This window comes from Spea bombifrons, chromosome 4 (assembly GCF_027358695.1).
Source record: "Spea bombifrons isolate aSpeBom1 chromosome 4, aSpeBom1.2.pri, whole genome shotgun sequence".
Classification (NCBI taxonomy): domain Eukaryota; kingdom Metazoa; phylum Chordata; class Amphibia; order Anura; family Pelobatidae; genus Spea; species Spea bombifrons.
In genome coordinates, this window is record NC_071090.1 from 106,064,747 (window position 1) to 106,088,651 (window position 23,905).

Consider the following 23,905-nt stretch of genomic DNA (forward strand, 5'->3'; position numbering starts at 1 on the left):
TTCTCCTATAACTCCATATAACCCATCCCAATAACTACTCCTATAACCCCATATAACCAATCCCAATAACTACTCCTATAACTCCATATAACCCATCCCAATAACTTCTCCTATAACTCCATATAACCCATCCCAATAACTACTCCTATAACTCCATATAACCCATCCCAATAACTACTCCTATAACCCATATAACCCATCCCAATAACTACTCCTATAACTCCATATAACCCATCCCAATAACTACTCCTATAACTCCATATAACCCATCCCAATAACTTATCCTATAACTCCATATAACCCATCCCAATAACTACTCCTATAACTCCATATAACCCATCCCAATAACTACTCCTATAACTCCATATAACCCATCCCAATAACTATTCCTATAACCCATATAACCCATCCCAATAACTACTCCTATAACTCCATATAACCCATCCCAATAACTTCTAACTCCATATAACCCATCCCAATAACTTCTAACTCCATATAACCGATCCCAATAACTACTCCTATAACTCCATATAACCCATCCCAATAACTACTCCTATAACTCCATATAACCCATCCCAATAACTACTCCTATAACTCCATATAACCCATCCCAATAACTACTCCTATAACTCCATATAACCCATCCCAATAACTTCTAACTCCATATAACCCATCCCAATAACTACTCCTATAACTCCATATAACCCATCCCAATAACTACTCCTATAACTCCATATAACCCATCCCAATAACTCCTATAACTCCATATAACCCATCCCAATAACCCCTCCTATAACTCCATATAACCCATCCCAATAACCCCTCCTATAACTCCATATAACCCATCCCAATAACTACTCCTATAACTCCATATAACCCATCCCAATAACTACTACTATAACTCCATATAACCCAGCCCAACAACTACTCCTATAACTCCATATAACCCATCCCAACAACTTCTCCTATAACTCCATATAACCCATCCCAATAACTCCTCCTATAACTCCATATAACCAATCCCAATAACTACTCCTATAACTCCATATAACCCATCCCAATAACTACTCCTATAACTCCATATAACCCATCCCAATAACTACTACTATAACTCCATATAACCCATCCCAACAACTACTCCTATAACCCATATAACCCATCCCAATAACTACTCCTATAACCCATATAACCCATCCCAATAACTACTCCTATAACTCCATATAACCCATCCCAATAACTACTCCTATAACTCCATATAACCCATCCCAATAACTACTCCTATAACTCCATATAACCCATCCCAATAACCCCTCCTATAACCCCATATAACCCATCCCAATAACTACTCCTATAACCCATATAACCCATCCCAATAACTTCTAACTCCATATAACCCATCCCAATAACTACTCCTATAACTCCATATAACCCATCCCAATAACTTCTCCTATAACTCCATATAACCCATCCCAACAACTACTCCTATAACTCCATATAACCCATCCCAATAACTCCTATAACTCCATATAACCCATCCCAATAACCCTTCCTATAACTCCATATAACCAATCCCAATAACCCCTCCTATAACTCCATATAACCCATCCCAATAACTACTCCTATAACTCCATATAACCCATCCCAATAACTACTCCTATAACTCCATATAACCCATTCCAATAACTACTCCTATAACGCATATAACCCATCCCAACAACTACTCCTATAACTCCATATAACCCATCCCAATAACTACTCCTATAACTCCATATAACCCATCCCAATAACTACTCCTATAACTCCATATAACCCATCCCAATAACTACTCCCATAACTCCATATAACCCATCCCAATAACTACTCCCATAACTCCATATAACCCATCCCAAACACTACTGCTATATCTCCATATAACCCATCCCAATAACTTCTAACTCCATATAACCCATCCCAATAACTACTCCTATAACTCCATATAACCCATCCCAATAACTACTCCTATAACTCCATATAACCCATCCCAATAACTACTCCCATAACTCCATATAACCCATCCCAATAACTACTCCCATAACTCCATATAACCCATCCCAATAACTACTCCTATATCTCCATATAACCCATCCCAATAACTACTCCTATAACTCCATATAACCCATCCCAATAACTACTCCTATAACTCCATATAACCCATTCCAATAACTACTCCTATAACGCCATATAACCCATCCCAATAACTACTCCTATAACCCATATAACCCATCCCAATAACTACTCCTATAACTCCATATAACCAATCCCAATAACTACTCCTATAACCCCATATAACCCACCCCAATAACTCCTCCTATAACCCCATATAACCCATCCCAATAACTACTCCTATAACTCCATATAACTCATCCCAATAACTACTCCTATAACTCCATATAACCCATCCCAATAACTACTCCTATAACTCCATATAACCCATCCCAATAACTACTCCTATAACTCCATATAACCCATCCCAATAACTACTCCTATAACTCCATATAACCCATCCCAATAACTTCTAACTCCATATAACCCATCCCAATAACTTCTAACTCCATATAACCCATCCCAATAACTACTCCTATAACTCCATATAACCCATCCCAATAACTTCTAACTCCATATAACCCATCCCAATAACTACTCCTATAACTCCATATAACGCATCCCAATAACTCCTCCTATAACTCCATATAACCCATCCCAATAACTACTCCTATAACTCCATATAACCCATCCCAATAACTACTCCTATAACTCCATATAACCCATCCCAATAACTACTCCTATAACTCCATATAACCCATCCCAATAACTACTCCTATAACTCCATATAACCCATCCCAATAACTACTCCTATAACTCCATATAACCCATCCCAATAACTACTCCTATATCTCCATATAACCGATCCCAATAACTTCTCCTATATCTCCATATAACCCATCCCAATAACTACTCCTATAACCCATCCCAATAACTACTCCTATAACTCCATATAACCCATCCCAATAACTACTCCTATAACTCTATATAACCCATCCCAATAACTACTCCCATAACCCCATATAACCCATCCCAATAACTACTCCTATAACTCCATATAACCCATCCCAATAACTACTCCTATAACTCCATATAACCCATCCCAATAACATCTCCTATAACTCCATATAACCCATCCCAATAACTCCTCCTATAACTCCATATAACCCATCCCAATAACTACTCCTATAACTCCATATAACCCATCCCAATAACTCCTCCTATAACTCCATATAACCCATCCCAATAACTCCTATAACTCCATATAACCCATCCCAATAACTCCTCCTATAACTCCATATAACCCATCCCAATAACTACTCCTATAACTCCATATAACCCATCCCAATAACTACTCCTAACTCCATATAACCCATCCCAATAACTCCTCCTATAACTCCATATAACCCATCCCATAACTCCTCCTATAACTCCATATAACCCATCCCAATAACTACTCCTATAACTCCATATAACCCATCCCAATAACTACTCCTATAACTCCATATAACCAATCCCAATAACTACTCCTATAACTCCATATAACCAATCCCAATAACTACTCCTATAACCCATATAACCCATCCCAATAACTACTCCTATAACTTCATATAACCCATCCCAATAACTACTCCTATAACTCCATATAACCCATCCCAATAACTACTCCTAACTCCATATAACCCATCCCAATAACTACTCCTATAACTCCATATAACCCATCCCAATAACTACTCCTATAACCCATATAACCCATCCCAATAACTACTCCTATAACTCCATATAACCCATCCCAATAACTACTCCTATAACTCCATATAACCCATCCCAATAACTACTCCTAACTCCATATAACCCATCCCAATAACTACTCCTATAACTCCATATAACCCATCCCAATAACTACTCCTATAACTCCATATAACCCATCCCAATAACTACTCCTATAACTCCATATAACCCATCCCAATAACTACTCCTATAACTCCATATAACCCATCCCAATAACTCCTCCTATAACTCCATATAACCCATCCCAATAACTCCTCCTATAACTCCATATAACCCATCCCATAACTCCTCCTATAACTCCATATAACCCATCCCAATAACTACTCCTATAACTCCATATAACCCATCCCAATAACTACTCCTATAACTCCATATAACCAATCCCAATAACTACTCCTATAACTCCATATAACCAATCCCAATAACTACTCCTATAACCCATATAACCCATCCCAATAACCCCTCCTATAACTCCATATAACCCATCCCAATAACCCCTCCTATAACTCCATATAACCCATCCCAATAACTACTCCTATAACTCCATATAACCCATCCCAATAACTACTCCTATAACTCCATATAACCCATCCCAATAACTATTCCTATAACCCATATAACCCATCCCAATAACTTCTAACTCCATATAACCCATCCCAATAACTACTCCTATAACTCCATATAACCCATCCCAATAACTACTCCTATAACTCCATATAACCAATCCCAATAACTACTCCTATAACTCCATATAACCAATCCCAATAACTACTCCTATAACCCATATAACCCATCCCAATAACCCCTCCTATAACTCCATATAACCCATCCCAATAACCCCTCCTATAACTCCATATAACCCATCCCAATAACTACTCCTATAACTCCATATAACCCATCCCAATAACTACTCCTATAACTTCATATAACCCATCCCAATAACTACTCCTATAACTCCATATAACCCATCCCAATAACTACTCCTACCTCCATATAACCCATCCCAATAACTACTCCTATAACTCCATATAACCCATCCCAATAACTACTCCTATAACCCATATAACCCATCCCAATAACTACTCCTATAACTCCATATAACCCATTCCAATAACTACTCCTATTACTCCATATAACCCATCCCAATAACTACTCCTAACTCCATCCCAATAACTACTCCTATAACTCCATATAACCCATCCCAATAACTACTCCTAACTCCATATAACCCATCCCAATAACTACTCCTATAACTCCATATAACCCATCCCAATAACTACTCCTATAACTCCATATAACCCATCCCAACAACTTCTCCTATAACTCCATATAACCCATCCCAATAACTACTCCTATAACTCCATATAACCCATCCCAATAACTTCTCCTATAACTCCATATAACCAATCCCAATAACTACTCCTATAACTCCATATAACCCATCCCAATAACTACTCCTATAACTCCATATAACCCATCCCAATAACTACTCCTATAACTCCATATAACCCATCCCAATAACTACTCCCATAACTCCATATAACCCATCCGAATAACTACTCCTATAACTCCATATAACCCATCCCAATAACTACTCCTATAACTCTATATAACCCATCCCAATAACTTCCTATCCCTATAATTCTCCCAACGACCCCATATAACACATATATCTCCACCTGGCAACTCTCGTGTTATTCCCAGACCTATGTAATGGGTGCTCGCCCTGCCCTTTATGAGTAGTAGACGTGCCACATCCCCATCTACAGTACTGAGCAGGAGCGGGGGCTCTGGTGGGCCAGTCTTGATATGTGTGCATCTTATAAATTATATCTCTATCTGCTATTTCTTAAAAATCCTGTTCTGACCTCGCTCTCACCTTCATCATTAAAACAATCGTGTTGAGGGCAATAAGGGCCATAATGGTGTACTCAAAGGGGGGAGACACCACAAACTGCCACATGCGATACTGAAAACTCTGTTTGTTCTGTGGCATATGGCGAGTGAGGGGCTTGGCACTTATAGCAAAGTCGATGCAGGCTCTCTGTAAAGAAAGAGTTGTAAAGAGAAGAGGAGAAAAAAATGGAAGATGAGTAAAACACGAGGAAATGAAGATTAGAGTTAAAATGAGGGATATATGCGATCTATAAAAACTATACCGACTTCACAGTGTTACATCGTAACACGCAGATTGCAATGGTTTAGGAACTTTGTTATGTACAACGTGATAGTGTCGGCTATTGAAAGCTATTCGGGGCTTACAGGACCTGCTTTGTTAAGGTACCTCGTTCTTTTCCAAGCTGTACTCCTCCATCATTTTGTCTCCCTGCTCCTGGAAAGTGATGATAATCAAGGCCACGAAAATGTTGACAAAGAAAAAAGGGAAGACCACAAAATAAACCACGTAAAAGATAGACATCTCCATACGGAAACCTGGCCTCGGTCCCTGATCCTCAAAGGTGGCGTCCACCGAGTGCCTGAGTACACTGCAGCAACAGAGAAGAAAAATCAGCAATGTCGGACAAACACACAACGCACTAATAGAAACTGAGAAAGCACTGCTTCCGTTAGTCCCATGCTGGTTCCCCATTAGTCCCTAGCTTTACATAGCTCCTATGCCCAATGCAGAGGAGGTCTATAGCTAGTCTACAGGTCTTAGCAGTCACACCTTGGCACTGGTTAGAAAAGGGCAAGTGCCAAGTGCAAAGACCTGCAACCTAAATCCGATAAACAAGTTTTTATTTTAAAAAGTTAGGAAGCAAACTGCTAAGTCTGCTTTAACTCCAGATTTCTCGGAGTCTGGATCTTACTCAGTATCGGAATCCGAGAGACAGGAGAGTATGTGGCAACGGAGGGGAGAAAACCCCCAGCCCTGAGACAGAATAGGCAAATATCGCTATACATACAATCCATAAATCATTTACAATTACAGACATTAACATGGATATACACGCAAACAGATGTCTTTACTTACTCCGGCCAGCCCTCGCCCGTGGACACCGTGAAGAGGGTGAGAAGAGCCCACAGCACGTTGTCATAGTGGAAAGCCCATTTTTTCCATTCTCGTTTCTGTGCCTTCACCTCATTTTTTTCATATACTAGATACTCGCCCCTGAGGAGACAAACACACACATGATGGAGCTTATCTACTAAGTCATGAGATTCACGGTCATTCAGACGGTTATGGGTTGAGGAAGTGGCCGATCTGCTTTAAAATACACCAAAAGAGCACAAACGCATCTAGCGGGTGGGTTACTAGTCTATGAATCTGCAGAGGTTGCACATTCTTGGTCGGCCCTCTGAAATGGAGAAACACTAAATGGCTCATGGGCGCCAACTGGGGACGGCAGTGGGGAAGTGGAGTGCCACTCACCTGCAATCCCGCTGAAATTCTTTAGATTCATCGGTACAGTAGAAAAACTTGCCCTTGAAGAGCTGGACGGCCACGACGGCAAAGATGAACATGAAGAGCATGTACACGATGAGGATGTTGAGGACGTTCTTCAAAGAGTTCACCACGCAGTCGAAGACAGCCTGAGAGTGAGGGAGACAGAAGGAGAGTGAGGCGGGCAGAGGATGTGAGAGTGCAAGAGAGTGAGCTTGAGTGAGTGAAAGAAGAGAAGATAATGGGAAAAGAATTACTGGTGGGAGTAAGAGTAAAGAACTCAGTTGAATGAAGAGGTTGGGGTAACCCAAAGGAGGTTCTTGTGTATCAGGCTGCAAACATTTAAATTCTAGATTCTCTTTTTCCCTCTTTCACTAGAATAGAGAATGTATGGACACGTAGAAACATATGTTTATGTGTATCCCTACATCATGATTATAGGTTATTAGGTTACCAAAAACCATAAGTCTTACAAAAGAGAGAGAAAACACTATAAACGACTGTGACATACCATATCCAAAATCAATCCCATAACATAAAATCCTGCCATATGTGTAATGTATTTGTAAAAGTCTCCTGTGCAACCGGTTGGCAGCAAACGCATCACTGACCTTCAGCTTGGGCAGACGCTTGATAGTTTTCAGAGGACGGAGGACACGGAGAACTCGCAAGGATTTGATGGTACTGATGTCCTTTCCTTTGCTTCCACCTCTGTTTGGAAAACAAAGAATGGTGGAAAGGGAGAAGCAGAAGTAGTCAGGAAGATAGAGAGTCCGAAAAAGGGAAAAAAAAAGAATAGGGGAGAAAAAAGAAAGAGAGAGAGAGAGAAAGAGAGAGATAAAGAGAGAGAGAGAGAGAGAGAGAGAGAGAGAGAGAGAGGGAGGAAGAAAGAAAGAAGGAAAGAAGGAAAGAAAGAAATAAAGAGAGGCACAGAAAGAAATGAGAGAGAGAGAGACAGAAAGAAACGAGAGACAGAAAGAAATGAGAGACAAAAAAGGAGAGTGAGAGAGAGAACGTGAGAAAGAAAGAAAAGATCAGAGGAAAACAGAGGGGAAGAGAAACATGCATTAAAAAAGAGAGGTCAGAGAGACCAATAAAAAAAGAAACAAACAGGAATTGAAAATAGCTCAGAAATTGATATGAGAGAAGATATTAGATCATATAGTAAGATACACAGGAGAGAGAGAGTGGAGAGAGAGAGAGAGAGATGGAGAGAGAGAGAGAGCGGAGAGAGAGAAATGGAGAGAGAGAAAGATGGAGAGAGAAAGATGGAGAGAGAGAAAGATGGAGAGAGAGAGAGTGGAGAGAGAGATGGAGAGAGAGAGAGTGGAGAGAGAGATGGAGAGAGAGAGAGAGTGAGATGGGGAGAGAGAGAGATGGAGAGAGAGAAAGATGGAGAGATATGGAGAGGGAAAGAGAACGAAAGGGAAAAAACAAAGGCTATGAGTTAGCAGGGGGCTGGATATTTTCAATCTCTTGTTGGTAACTTGTAAAAAGCTCCCAGGAGCGATTACCGGCTGCTCCGTCACCACGTGCCGTCCCTCGGGAGCTATGTCTGTACTGCTAAATGAGCAGCAAAAATCCCTAAGTCTCTTAATCTCAATTTATCCTCTGCTCAGCAGCTTGCAAACGTTAAAGGAAGGTCCCCTGGGGCGCATGGCAGTGCCAGGAGCTGCTGTGTTTATAAACCATGGGAATGTTGACTTGCACCCACAGTATATATATATATATATGGTATGAAAGTACCCCACCAATTGCACAAGGGCAAGATGCTCCGGTTCGGGGTGTAAGGGACATTAAGTTCGTGCAGACAGGCACAACACATTTTTTTCCATAAGACCTTCGAGACTTTTTAGTGATTAGGTTTGATCTACACATCTGCAATATGGATGTATAGATCAAAAAGGTGCAACTAAGGAATTCCTAAGGCATATTTTATCTCCGGAATCCATGGTGGGCTGACTGCCTAGACAGAGAAATTCCATGTACAATAAAGCCCCCCCTTTACGTTCTACAATAGGGCAGAGCACATTCCACTGTTGTCTTCTGTGTCCTGCAATGTCAGAGACCCTTCTAATCACAATGAGACTTGAACGAGGGATGTAGAAGATATGAGAGAGACAGAAAAAGGAGAGGACAGCTGGGCATTACCGCTGATTGCTCCTGAAGGAGGCGGCCGAAACGGGGAGAGAGGGAATGAGTCACAAAGAAACACAGGACACCAAAATACGCCTTAACCTCCAACTACATGATGAAAAGCAAGCCAACCGTCCATCCATCCGAGCAGCGCAGCAAGCCTTCCCATGCACAGTCCAATCTACCCCCCCGAGAACCGGAATTATCACCCTGACAGCTCTTAGGAGATCAGATAGCAGATACCGGATCACAAGCAGCAATTGTGCAGCAGACACGTCCCTTAGGGTGGAAACGCAATTATTATTATTATTTTATTACTCGGTAACGCTCCTACCTTTTAACTATGGTTAATACGCTAGCCGCTGGGGACTACAAACCCGTTGTTTTGGAGAAACCTCCATGGCACATGATGCCAGGAGACCGAGGTGCCAGCCTGCAGCAATTTGTTGACTTGGTTATTAACTATGGATTAATCACTTCTTTCGGAACCTACATATTATATATATATATATATATATACACACTTAAATATGTATTTTACTTACTACATTATATACTTTATTTAAAAAAGCCAGATTGTAAAAGACATATTTGCTCATCACACTTGCACCAGAAGGGTGAAAGCATGATCCTGTTACATACAGATGGGTTTTTTTTCCTTTAAATGGCCTAGGAGCTGCACATTGCAATAAGTGGCGTTACTGTCAGAACGGAGCGCAGGGTGAGAATGCCTGATCCGGGGGAAAAACCTCTGTAGCAGAGGACGGCAGTCTAACCAGAATGCATTCACCAGCACGCCCGGTGCCGTGAGAGAGGAGCAGGCCATCGAACGAGAGTGTTTGTCCTTAAACTTTATGTTCTTTTATTTTACTTTCCTCTTTAGCGGGGATACTCACCTAGCCATGGTCGTCTGGCACTCTTTGGCTTCTTCCCCGTACACCGCAGTGATGATGTCGCGCACAACATGGCATGCGGCATCATCACCTAAGTGCATATCGTCGGCCTTATTGCCGGCAATACACGCTCCGCGCGGTGTCATTGGAAGTCGGTGGCCCGGCTGGTAGAGGCGATGATGGAGTTCCATGAAGGCTGAAGAGACTGTAGCATTTGCAATGGAGGGGATACGGAGGCATGGACACCTTTGGAAAACTTCAGGTAAGTCTTCCAACACAATGCTTTACCTAACACTAGCTAGCTAAGCACACAACACCAGGTCCTTTACTAATTACACAACTATACACCCTTTAAAACCCGGCTACAACTCTTCAGGTCAGCTTTATCAGCGTGAAGCTGGATTCTGCTCCATCCAGGGGACTGCCGCTCAGCCGTGGAAATTGGACCTGATCTGCTGTCTCATTTCATGAGAGCGGGTCCATGAGACATTTCCAGTTTCATAAATGGAATGCAGGGGATCTATCAATCCAACTAGAACAGAAACACTCACCTCTCCCTTTGACACTAAATTAGAATACAGATGGAAGTGATAAATAAGCAGTATGAAAGGCTAAGACTGATTTCGCCGGCTGAATTCACCGGGTATTTACATGGGATTACAGGGGTTTATTCTCTCTCTCTGCTCAAGGTTTCCCTCCCGCTCTCGTAAAGAGCATGGTGTTTTCCCGGCAGGGTTTTAAACCTGTTATAAGAATGTAATCCCGTGATTTGGACGCCATGACTCCCTGTCTGGTCCATTTGGTTAACGTGAATTAGCTACGACAGAAAACAAAAATTGTGAAGGGACAAGAGGAGCGGAATACACTGCAGCTGGCTTTCTCTAATCCACGTTGGCCTGGCTTTTGGTTTCTGACACATATCTGCAGCCAGATACCCAATAAATACCCGTCAGATCTGCGGTGAGGAGCCTGGAAATACTCCACACGAGTCTGCAAACTGGACTTAGATTTATGGTGCTTTGGCTTAATTAGAAGAAGTACTGCCATTCCATCTCCAGCAGGGGGTGCTCTCCGCATTCCCATTCACAGGAGGGCACACGAAATATTCTACCAATATATGTATATAAATATATAAATATATATTTTTATATATATATATATATATATATATATATATATATATATATATAAAATAGACACAACACCTTTTCATTCCTTTTACTAGCCACAGAATGGAAAAATTGCCGTGTGCATAAGCATGTGCCACAGACACAAAATATTTTATATATATATATATATATGTTTTTTATATAGTGCCATCCTATTCTGCGGTGCTGTACAATAATTCCACTTGACCGCGTTAATGCGGTCACATGAAATGGTTCGAAGACACTGTGGGCATGTCTAAGCCGAGTTTCAGTCTGATCTTGGCGATTAGACTGATACTAAGTTGGCTTTGACCGTACTGCTTGCTTGAAGACCCTGGGTTTGGCCAAGAGTCCCAACACCTCATCGATTCTGACTTGCTGGTGAGCGTTTCTGTACCCACGCCATGGATGTGCGGTATCCAGCGCCTGACGAGGTGTGGGCATCACGCGATGGCACTTCATGAGATGCACTCATCCCAGAGAGTACCAACCGAGTGCCGTAATTAGAACTGACGGTGCCTTCTCTACCTGAAATCCCACAGCAGGGGGCTGGAAGGCTCGAGGCCCGTTAGGCTCTTTGTGACATGATGGGAGTGACAGTCCTTCCTCCTGTCTGTAGGTCCCAAGTAATTCCAGTAATTATTTTGGTGACACTCAAGATAGAGATAGAGAGCCCGGCTCGGTTCTGGAAACATCTCCCTTACTGTCACTGTATTTTCCAAACACAGACGCATCTCCGCAAGTGGCAACACGCCAGCGTTACCGTGCGATGCTTTTTTGTTTATTAATTTTGATATAAATATTAAGACACAGAAGGTAGCAGGTGCCAGGGAAATCTCGGTGCAATCTGCCAGATAGATCGCTCCTTCAAAGCCTAGAGATTTAACGAATCCATCCAGTGATTTCTCCTGGAGGACAAGAAAAATGTTCCCAGGATTGTTATTTATCAAAAATAACCTTGGGCTAACACTAAAATGATTTTTTCATACAGAGTACGGGGCCTTGGCAGTATATCGGGAAGGTATGGACCGTCAGGAGCACCAAGATCTCCTCTTCAGGAGGACCGCTCCGATTTTTATTACTGAATCACAACCGATGATGTCATATCCCAGTGTCCTTAGTCTTTATGATGAGTTATATGAATGGCATCCCCTACCACACCGCAGAGGACAGAGGGCATGGCGTATCCAACAACAGCGTCCCACGGGACCAAAGTTATGTGTGTGTACGTGTGTGTGTGTGTGTGTGTGTGTGTGTGCGCGTACGTGTGTGTGTGCGCGTACGTGTGTGTGTGTAACAGACAGAAGGTCTTCATAGAAAAATTAAAAAGGGCTTTTATTTTACCGTAAGACCAGTGACCAGTTCCACCAACTAATCAACTAATCAAGCTTCTAACTACGATAAAAATCACTCAAGGCAAAATAAAAAATCTGCATTACCTTAAAGGATAAGAGCAACTATTTCCGGGTAGATTTAAGGTCAAATATTGGCCCACATGCTTCCACAGAAAATGATCCCTGTGTATATAATGTAGTATATACACCATCCAGCAGGCCATGCTTGGAAACTTGGTACCACCATCTCTTCTTCATTTTTGATGACAGATCCACTTCTACGTACAATCTAGACCCTCTACTAAGACCTAATCTACGCATGCATTTAACACATCCAATGCAGTGAGGTTTCAATGGACCCGTTGTAGGGTGCAAGCACATACTCTCTATCTACCCACATGCGACAAGGCAGCTGGTGTGAAAGGCCGGAGCAGAGGGAACGGAGAAGTACTCACGAGAAGGCGAAGGCCACCAGAGCACCACAGACCACGACAAAATCGAGAAAGTTCCACAAGTCTCGGAAGTAGGCTCCCTGATGGAGGATGATGCCGAGATCCACCATCTGATAAAAGGGAACAAAAGAAGGTGTTGTTACATACTTAGAATACGCAGGCAAAGAATGGATTAATTATCTGACTTCAGCGCTGTGCGGCTAATTGTAGTCCTAATCATGGTGCACATCCCGTTCTGTGAAACCACACGAAAGATGGTAAAACGCTATCAAACCTGGGTTGCCTTGATTTCAAGACATTTGCCAGTACCTGAAGACTTTTTATGCGTTATTTGTTTTACTTGCAGTTGCGCAAATAAGCCACCGGGTGGTGTCTCGCATAAAAAGGACTTCTGGCAACATTTACCCCTTGACTGTACCCTTTCTGTGCTCCATCATGGACTTTATATACAGTCTGTTCTGGTGAATGTGTCTTAGACAGCACCGGATAGGACTGAACGTGATGTCTGCCAAATGTGCTCATCGGCCCCTTCTCTGTGTGAGAAATGAGGGATTTAATCTCTCGTGTTGGCGGTGTGGTAAGCATTGACCATACAACCAATGCTGGTATTTTAATTAGTACATTAACCGCCGTACAGTAGCTATTTTTATTTTGCAAGCTGAAGCATCTGAGTTTAATTGTAATCCGATTCTCCTGCTCTACAGAAATACAAGGTACAGACCGTGTGTGTAAAGGACATTTAAATGTCTCCCGTTTATTCTGTGCTGACCCCGTGATAAGCAATCAGGAGAGATGCCCGGCCGGCCACTTATTCTTACCTTGATAACCATCTCAAAAGTGAAGACACCGGTGAAAACATAGTCAAAGTAACGCAAGACCTGGAGGGTGGGAAGAGAGACGCATTGCGATTGAGAGAATGGAAGATGAGAAAAAAAAGGGTGGAGAGGAAGAGAGACAATGAATGAAAGAAAGAAAAAAAGACAGTGGGACACAGAGGGGTCAGTAAAGAGGGAATGAGAGATAATAAGAGAGTAACCGGGAGGAATCAAGGACAAAAAATGTAAAAAAAAAAAAAAAGAGAAATTAGAAGTTTAATCAGCGTATATCAGCGTAAGATCACGTATAAAGCATTTCACACACACACTGATAAATTCAGGCGTCTTACATACATAGAACTGCATGAGTGGAATAATAGGTTTCTATATAGTAATGCCGTACATACACAGCTATTTATATAGCGCACACACAGCTCTTTCCCTTCCACTGGGGCCAATGTTCCCATTATTTCAATCAGCGGCCCCTCTACTCCGTCCTCGGCCCTCCCTCCCCGCGGGATCCGTCCAGCAGAGAAAGGAAGTGCACAGTAAGCAGGGAATGCAGGCGGCTGTGATTAACGGCCTGTCAGCTCGGCGCACCTCATCCCGGCCGTCTCCATCCCGCACGCCGCTTAACCCTTCCTTCCTGGCAGCGAACAGGCGGGGTACACGGTATATACATGCACACGGATGCACATATATGTGTGGCCTGTTGTGTATCCAAAGATATTCTGCTGCTGCAAAGAGCTAAAAGTGGAGCAATAGGCAGGAACATTCCATTGGTTGCTACGGTGATTGCTTCACTTTTGCCACTTTTCAGTGTTCTTTGTGTACCACTACCTAACTGGTTATGACATTAAACATAGACCTATAGCTCAGCACGGTGTGTATGCACATCTCCGAATGGGCTTTATATTCAATAACAAATGGGAGGCGCAACTAAATTGGGTTAATTTATAGAACAGCCCCGGAGGGAAAGAATTGGACAGAGGGGCCACATGAATGTAGTGCGGACGAGGTACCCATGGTCAAGCCGGTTTAAGGGGTTAAGGCATGACTAAGCGGAAATTTTAGCACTGAAAGAGTTAAGTTTGGTGGCACGTGCTGGGCCAGAAGGGAGGGGGTAATTACCCTCCCTGGGGGGTATATAAGGAAGGGTCGTGGCCTATAGGGGCAATTATTTTCAAGAGATTTTTCCCGCCCATCCCTCCCCTAATTTTGGCATTTGCCGGGTACTCTGGTTTTGTTAAGCTGGTACGGTGCAGGAGTTAACCATCTAGGTATGGTTACTTGTGGTGCACAGAGGTGTAAGTGCAGGACACTTCAGGGGCATGCGCCTCTGTGAATCGTAAGGTCATGTGACTGCCGCGCTAGGGGACGCCGGCAGTTCCAGCAGGGATACAGGTGGACACGCCCATACCAGCAGGTTATTAATTTGGTTATTAAGTGGTTATTAATGGTTACAATTGGTTATGTTGTCTTTCGTTTTGACAATAAATTATTGATATATATTGTGTCAAATTTGTGTGTTTATAATATTTGACACTTTGTGACATATTAATAAAGGTTGAGTGTCGCGGGGCTGAAGTATTTTAAGTCCGCACCGCGGACAAATAATTCCATTCTGACGTTTAATAAAATTTTGAAATAAAGAAGTGTCTCTTGTTTTTATTTGAGAAAGAGGTACCGAAACTGGACGCTACTTCATTCATGTATAAACATGTAAAAAGTACAATTTGGGAAAAATGATAGATCCTCTTTAAGTCGGGGTCACAGGTGGGGTTCGGCATCTGGTACACGCCATGAGAACGTAGGGAACAGTACTCACGTTGTTCCGAGGGGCATCAGGCTGGACGGGGTCCTCTGCCGCTAAGGCTATACTGCTCATGGCGATGACCAGCAAAATGCACATTTCGAAGTACCGCATGGTGACGATGTAATGACAGAGGCGACGGAGACTGGAACGCGAAAAAAAGACAACGTATCAACGTAAATAAAATAGATATAAGCATACCTGGAAACATCCCGGCTCCAGCTGCCAGGAGTCCTCTCTTGTCAGAATACGGGTATGTGGACCTGCGGCAGACCCGCTAACGTCACATGTGGGTCTAGCCCCCCACAAGCAGGAAAACCGCCATGGTTAGAGGGGAAGTGGGAGGGGGGTGGGGGTCCCTGAGATTCACTGTGGTGACCTGGAGACCCGGAGAAGTGACGGTTCATCCGGAGTGTCCGGGCGGACCTCGTAGAGTTCTCGGGTATGGATATGGGTTATAGGAAACATAGACTCATTATAAAGCAAGAAGGGTGATGAGGAAGTAGCTTCAGTAAACCAGAAACGTCACTCACGGGTTTGTGGTGGACAAAACAAACATGGAGCTGTAAGGGGGCATAGGCTTGGGCCCCTTCCCTGCATCATCATCTTCTTCTTCCTCCTCTTTCTTTTCAGTCTCCTTCTCCGGCAGAGGAGACACGGCGACTGTCTTACTAACTGCAAGGAGAGCACAAGTGCATAAGAGAGAGATATCTTAAAAAAGAGACAGCTTTACTTGTCCAGACGGTGTGTGTGCGCGCTCGAAATGGGACAACAGAATGAGACAGAAAACACAATGTGTTACCTTGTCCGATGGCATTCTCCACTGGTGGTGGGAAGGGGGGAGGTATATCCACGGTTGTCTGATCGGCAGTTTTAGTCCCCTTGGCAGTCTCTGTTGGGTTACTGTGTAACTGGCTTGGGTCAGGTGCGGTGGGAGCGGGGCCAGAGTTGGTGGGCAGGGGTGTCCGTCGAGGGGCAGAGTTCCCGGCGGGAATGCTGTTATTATTGGCGCAGTTGGTGTGATTGCCAAGCTTGGCTGGGCTGTGGTTGATTCCTCCTCCGCTCGCAGGGGGTTCACTGGTCACAAGCTTAGTGTTCCGGATGTTGTCCATGTTCTCTGGGTGCTGGTTTTGGTTCTCTTGTCGGGAACGATCCTGAATGGGCCTTGTGGTAGAGAGGTTGGGACCAGAACCAGGAACTGGAGCAGTTGGTTCCCTGCACGGACGAAAGGAAAGGCAAAGTTAGACAACAGGGGGCAGGCAATATTTTATTTGAAAGCAAAACCTCATCTAGAGCTCTGTGATAAACGATCCCCAGAAGAGTAGTGTCCCAATTCATTACCATTAAGAACCAATCAATCAAAATGTACCCCCTCCCCATGCATGTTACTCCCCTAAGTTTCCAGTACAACATTTCCCCCTTCACTTACTTCCTTCTTCGATGTCTCCTTTCTCTGTCTTCTCTCTTCACATCATTGTCGTAAGTGGACTGTGCAGTGTGGCGCTGCCTCCTTCTCCTGTCCCCTTCTGGACCTTCATTTTCCCCGCCTCCACCACCTTCTCTCATTCTTCCCCCATCTCTACCATGCCGTGGTCTTCTTTCTCCACCACCATCTCCACCTTTCCCTCCCCCTCCACTCACATCCTCTGTTTCATCTCCTGTTCTGCGATGACCCCTATGCCTGCGGTGATCACCATCACCCCTTGGCAGAGGAGACCCGCTACGGCTTTCTTTATTCCCTCCTCCCCTGTGTCTTCGATGAGGATCCTGGGGGAGGCGCACTCCTCCATCAACTTCCCCTATCCTGTCTTGAAGCCCCAAATCCTGCCCATCACGGGTTATGTCCTGCTCTTTGTTCCTCGGCCGGCGTACAGGCTCCTGCCCCATTTCATAGCCCCGTCCACCGCGCTCCTTAAATCTTGCTTGCTTGCGAAGGTAGTCTTCTGCTCGCTGGTGGGATAGACGCTGTTCTAGGGGTGTTTTCCCTTCCCCAGGTCTGCTCTTGTTAGTGTTGTTGTTGCGATTCTCCTGGGGGTCCACAACCAGAGGTCGGTCCAGGTGAGTCTTAACATCACGCTTCATGAAGGACAACTTCCAATGCTCATCAGGATCCATCTCGCTGTACAGAGCCTCCCTACTGTTCATCAGATTCTGCCGGCGCATTTCATTTGTACGCTGCTCCCAAACAGACATCTTCTGATTCTTCTGCTGCTCTTTTCTACATGATAGATGTAATATTTGATAACATTAATACATATTTGGTATATACAGTATATATACCAGAAGGAAGGCATTAGTAAAAGTAATTCTGGGATAGTTAAGTATGCTGAAACCCACACAGACTAATGAATGGGCCCAAACAAATAGGGAAGCCCAAGACAAAAGCTCCTTGGGCGAGTTATACTGTAGCATAATGTACTGTAGTACCTTAGGGTACTTTTGTTTCTTACGTGTACATTGTACTGATCTGTGGGGCATATTCTGGTGATGACCCTGGGACTTACGCTGCTATAGACATGTTGGTAGCAGACAAGGGGCTGACCTCCGCCACCTCTTTTGCTTTCTGCAGTGCCAGCTTCTGATTGGCTGCCTCCTCCTCCTCCTGCTCGTCCTGTTAATACATAAGGCGAGAAAGCGATGTTAAGGTCATAGCCATTGGTATACGCTGAACCCCTGGGTCTTCCTAGTGCTGTACCTGCAGCAAACGTCCTACCTTGGTCAGCTCCTGAGCATTGGCCAGATTGTCCACAGCGATGGCCAAGAAGACATTCAGCAGAGTGTCTGAGAGCAGCAGGTTAAGGTCAACCCAACATCACCACGCGGAGTCTTCGTTTTCATGTTCTATATAATCTGGCAACTGCAACTATAATTCCTCCCATAAACCTTCCCAAACAGTCCTTAAAATAAATGTAATCTTTCTTGATTGTGTTACATAAAAATACCCTGGACCCACAGCTGGGATACAATTAAACTGGGTGGCCTTTTATTCCATATAACCCTGCCCTTTAACTCTGTATAACCCCTCTTGTCACTCCATATAACTTTGACTATAATGCATTTTATCAATCCATATACTAAATACCCAAAAGTGCAGAATATACAGTTTGTGGAGCAAAAAGATTCATCTTAGCGGTCCCCGAAGAAGGTGCAAACCCTCGACTTACTCCGTACAAGCCATAGCTATAACCCTGTCCATATGCCCCTCCATTCAACATATCATTCCAGGATACAGTTACCGAAGAGTGTGAGGATGATGAAGTAGATGGAGGATATCATCCCCGTATTCACACCCCCCTGAGCCTTGATACCATCGTACATCACGGCATTCCAGTCCTCTCCAGTCAGAATCTGAATGCAGAGAGAAGAGACACAGAAAAAGTGAGCCTGGACAAAGGTACTGTCGGGGAAGAATTAGGGGAACTCTCCGGAATCCGACCCGGGACGCGCAAGATTTCAGAACTACTATCTGTAACTTATGTTCACCAGCAGACATCGCACGTCGCAGATTGTTATGTCTTGGTAAAGGTCTATAGCGAGCCTGGACTCTGAACTGCATTGAAAACAATGAATAATAACTAAGCGATTCAATGGGATGCACATCAGGGGAGTATAAGATACACTTGGATATGTACATGTACATGTTCCAGACCATAAAACACTTTATCTCCAATCCACAAGACACAGCTAAGGAAATGTAAGCACTACACGAACACCCTGCACATGCGCAGACAGGCAAAATAAATATACCAGTAACAGTACATGTTCTAAGCAAACACATGGACTGCAGCATAAAAAGAGCCTACACTTTACATAGAATTACATATTTATTACCGCACCGCATTCACAGTCACTCTCCTACTATATATTCATCCCTGTAAATGTGTTATTTCTTTTACAACTTCATTATATCGGTCGATACATATTATCAGTGGCGAAAGCAAAACAAACATATTCAATAACACGGGGCTAAAGAGGCATCAAAACAAACATCGGCAAACATAAAAGTACTCACTCTACTGGCTTGTGCCACATTGCCTGTAATGAGCTTCTGCTGTGGCAACGACGTGCACTAACACCAATTAGGAGTTTCCCTTTGATCTTATTAGATGGGCAGTGGTTAAGACATGGAAACAGTGCAGATTGTGCTGTGATTATAAGATATGCTCGTCGCGAAGCGTGCATGTTCATTTAAGCAGCTACGAACGTGAGTTGGAACACGTTATCTGGCTTTGTGCCCAAGCGGCCGCAAGATTTTTCAAAGTTTTCTTTTTACGTATTGCAGAACATATTACAAGTAAAAAGGATAATGTGAGAGTATCAACGATGAATATAATGCGTACCTGAAACACAGTCATTATTGCTGCAGGGAAGTTGTCAAAGTTTGTAGAAGGGGTTTTTTCATCAAAATTGAACCTGAAATTAAAAATGTTATTTATTATTATTATTAATGATTAATGATTATTATTATTATTATCTTTTTTTTATTTATCACAGCATCCCTCTGTTACCCGGCAGCAGAATCGATCATTTCCATGCCACATGGATCATTCATCCAACCATGCGTTAAAGGGGCCGCCCTAATAGCTCATCTTTCTTATTGTGCGCACATTGGAGGAAACCAGTGGCACCCAGTATAAATACATTCAGTTCCAGTTAATATAGTTGACTTTTGTTAGGTTCAAGGGGTGGACGCAGCAGAATCCGAAACACTTACTGCCCGCCAAAGAGCTGCATCCCCAGTAAGGCAAAGACAACAATAAAAAGGAAAAGCAGGAACAACAGACTGATGATGGACTTCATGGAGCTGAGGAGGGAGATGACCAGGTTTCGCAGAGATGCCCAGTACCTGGAAAGGAGGAGCAAAGGCAAAATTCCAATGAGAAAAAAAAACAAAATGCGTTGTACTGAAAAAAAATCACTGCCGCAACAATAGCTGAAACCACCAGGACACGGAATAGTTTCACGGCTGGGAGTGTTAGGCAGAAACGTAAGGCACTGAGGCCTTGCAGATAGCCCAAGGAGGTTGGGCAAACTAAAGGACGAGGCTGGCAGGACAGGTAGCCGAAGTCGAGGAACAAGCTGTGGTCAAGAACCAGGAGAGAGTTGGGATAGTAACAAGGGGAGCCGGGGTCAAGAACTGGGAAGCTGAGCAGCGAAGGCGAGGGTCAAACGGGGACAACGAACTAGAGAGCTAGCGTGAGAGGAACTGGCGTCTGCACTATGGCAGGTAAGAGACCCCGGGCCCGTGGAGTCCGACAGTTTCTCATACAGAAACAATGGAGAAAGAGTTATAGGCAACCTAAACCCTTCATTACACTGGCCAGAGAGTAAAATCCTTGGCTCACTAGATGGGCTGAGTGCTTCTTACATGCTGTCAGATTTAATCTTTAATCTGTTCGAGAAGCACCGTCCTTAAAACACAAGTACTCTTATGGGTCAAGCTATTGCGAAATTACATCACTAGCGGCTGCAAATAACCTGAAGACCTTTTATGGCTGGTCAGAAGAAATGTAACACGGTCTTTATATGGAACCAAGAGAAAAGTTGAGACCAGGATATCACAGATTCACAGAATTTAGAAAGAAACCTTTACACAAAACACAAGTCTTACAAAACATTCTGTTCATTCTCCCCCGTTAGTCAATGTTATCTACACAATAGTCTTCCTCAACCTGCTTGAGATGACCATTGGTGATAATCGGTGTTATCGTTTGACATACAAGCAGGGCCCATCCGCATTACAGCCATGATGGCCTCCATGATGATGTCATCATTTACCATGGCCGTCCGTGAAGCAGATCCCACTTTTCAGTTTTTATCCAATGATGCAATACGATAGGCTTAACTTGAATTTATTCCATTAATATTCTCTGAAACTGTATAGACCCATAGCTGTAAGTTGTACTGATGTTTTTCTTTTGACTGCTTGGATCTAAATTCTAAAGTCTGATCGACCTGTTTGTGTTCCACCTGCTTAACCGAGTCTTCGTGCCAGACCAGAGGTTTAGTAAATGAACACACATGAGTTAAGAAAGTAACCGAGAGAGTTGGGAAGAAAAGAAATGAAAACTTACTTTGTAACTTTGAAAATGCGCAGCAAACGGAGGGCTCTTAAGACGCTAATCCCGAAAGAGGTTCCGGGTTTGATCATCGCCCAGATCACCTCAAAGATGCTACCGGTAATAACCTAAAAAGAACGAGGTGTAAGCATGCAGGGATTGAATACATATCTGTCTATCTATGGCCACCGTCTAAGAAGATATAGCAGGTACTTACAGCGCAGTCGAAGCAGTTAAACGACGAATGGAAATAAGGCCTGGCCCCAAGACCGTATATTTTTAAAAACATTTCGGACATAAAGAGCCCAAGAAAAATGAATTCTGCAAAATCTGTGGAGGAGAAACAACATCTCTTTAATATTCCAGGTCAATTCACCAAACAATTATCAATGCCAAAAAAAAAAAAACAAACATAATGCAATGTGCTAAAAAATAAACCGGGTAACCAATTAAGAAAACCTATCCAGCCCCCATATCTAATGCTGAATCGGGATAACCTGTTACATTTTGTTTGCCTGTTTAAAGTGATAAAGAGACAATATTAGGCGTCACTTGAAAAGACTGAGTTTTATGGGGCTTTATTCAAGATATGATACACAAATCACTAAAAGACACCATGGAAGCCAAAAGATTCATCACCAGAGTTACTCCAGCATTAGGCAAACTAAAAAAATGTCACCTTCTGTTCTATAACCACATTTCTGGCAGTGATATTGAGAGTGGTAAGTGTCACTCACAGAGAAACTGAGTGAGCCCCTCCGGCTGGCTGTAGTGCACGATTGCCACGCACAGCGTGTTCAGTGCTACAAGGCTGAGGACCACCCAGTAGAAAGCCTGAGTCTTCACCATGCGCCGGACAAGGAAACGCAAGCGTCTCTCCTTCTTATGCAAGTATGATGAGTTCTCCAGCTTGGTACTTTTAATGCTGGCGCGGGCGAAAGGTGAGCCTGAGGGAAAGAGAAAAGAGACGGCGTGGGGGGTTATGGGAGAAATAAGTAAAAGGGGGAACGTGGGCTTTCCAGTGTGCATTCTGACTGACACCACGGCTACGTTTGTCTAAAGCTTACAGAATCTCCTGGGCATATAGATGTATATCCCGTGTTTTAGTAATAAGATATGTGATGGGTATATTTTGTCTCACTTTATTTTACAGACAAAAATGTAGGAAACAAATAAATGCATAGATTTTTTTTTTTGGGGGGGTACATTCTGACCCAAATCTAAACAGGATAGTCATGGTGACATTTATTTTTTATCCCGTTAGTGAGCATATTCTAAAGCTGCTCCTGCTAAGTTAACGGCTGCTATAGATATTTATCGTATCTCGCAGTCGCAAGAATAAGCCCCACTGAGAGCGCTTGCTGGACTTGCTCCCATACGGGCGGCAGAATGATGTCTGCGTTCCGCTGACAGTATGTTGGTTTGTGTCCTTGTGGTTTTACGAGACACGTGTTCTGTAAGAGACACATACCCACTGAAGAGATATCTCCAATGGGCTCCTCTCCCTCGTCAGCGTTCAGCAGCTCGGGTTTGCTTTTCTTGATGGTCGGTCTCCGTAGGGCTCCCATAAGTAGAAAAGACAAGGGAAAAGTCAAGTTGAGGCAACATAGGAAAGCTTCCTGTTTTACCAGCTATTCTCTACTCCGTATGTTTTCATACTTTTCGAGTAACAAAAGATCTGTGCAAACTCATTCATTCGCACATACACCCAACAAGATACAATTTCATTCAGATCCCCTAGAAACATAAGAATCTGACAGCAGGTAAAGGCTATACGGCCCATCTCATCTCTGCATTTGTCTATCCTCCTTGGTCTCGTCTTATGACCAGGACAGCCTTTCGTCTATACCATGCAGGCGTAAATCCCACGCTGAATTAATCTCTTACACTTCTGCAGGAAGACTATTCCATGTATCCACCACCCTCTGCATGTATCTTATGTAGTTTCCTTAGCAATGCTGAGGCAAAACATATTTTTAAACGTAGTTCACGTAAAG

General features: G+C 43.3%; 2 protein-coding genes across 2 annotated transcripts in view; one reads left to right on the forward strand and one right to left on the reverse strand.

Moving 5' to 3' along the window:
* The window catches only part of WDR83OS (WD repeat domain 83 opposite strand), a 123,356-nt gene extending 105,346 nt beyond the window's left edge, over positions 1–18,010 (forward strand). The window contains exon 5 of the mRNA XM_053464949.1: positions 17,999–18,010. The gene's annotated coding sequence lies outside the window, so the exon portion shown is untranslated. The remainder of the gene's footprint in view (positions 1–17,998) is intronic.
* Positions 1–23,905, reverse strand: part of CACNA1A (calcium voltage-gated channel subunit alpha1 A) — a 74,914-nt gene that overhangs the window by 28,509 nt on the left and 22,500 nt on the right. The window contains exons 9-28 of the mRNA XM_053464950.1: positions 23,380–23,469; positions 22,646–22,855; positions 22,126–22,238; positions 21,924–22,036; positions 20,564–20,695; positions 20,190–20,262; positions 19,080–19,197; positions 18,563–18,630; positions 18,354–18,460; positions 17,279–18,067; positions 16,652–17,064; positions 16,383–16,524; positions 15,865–15,994; positions 14,040–14,099; positions 13,225–13,331; positions 7,870–7,969; positions 7,247–7,407; positions 6,848–6,985; positions 6,158–6,359; positions 5,753–5,917 (exon numbers count right to left, since the gene is read on the reverse strand). Coding sequence (XP_053320925.1) covers positions 5,753–5,917; positions 6,158–6,359; positions 6,848–6,985; positions 7,247–7,407; positions 7,870–7,969; positions 13,225–13,331; positions 14,040–14,099; positions 15,865–15,994; positions 16,383–16,524; positions 16,652–17,064; positions 17,279–18,067; positions 18,354–18,460; positions 18,563–18,630; positions 19,080–19,197; positions 20,190–20,262; positions 20,564–20,695; positions 21,924–22,036; positions 22,126–22,238; positions 22,646–22,855; positions 23,380–23,469 — 3,431 coding nt within the window. The remainder of the gene's footprint in view (positions 1–5,752; positions 5,918–6,157; positions 6,360–6,847; positions 6,986–7,246; positions 7,408–7,869; positions 7,970–13,224; positions 13,332–14,039; positions 14,100–15,864; positions 15,995–16,382; positions 16,525–16,651; positions 17,065–17,278; positions 18,068–18,353; positions 18,461–18,562; positions 18,631–19,079; positions 19,198–20,189; positions 20,263–20,563; positions 20,696–21,923; positions 22,037–22,125; positions 22,239–22,645; positions 22,856–23,379; positions 23,470–23,905) is intronic.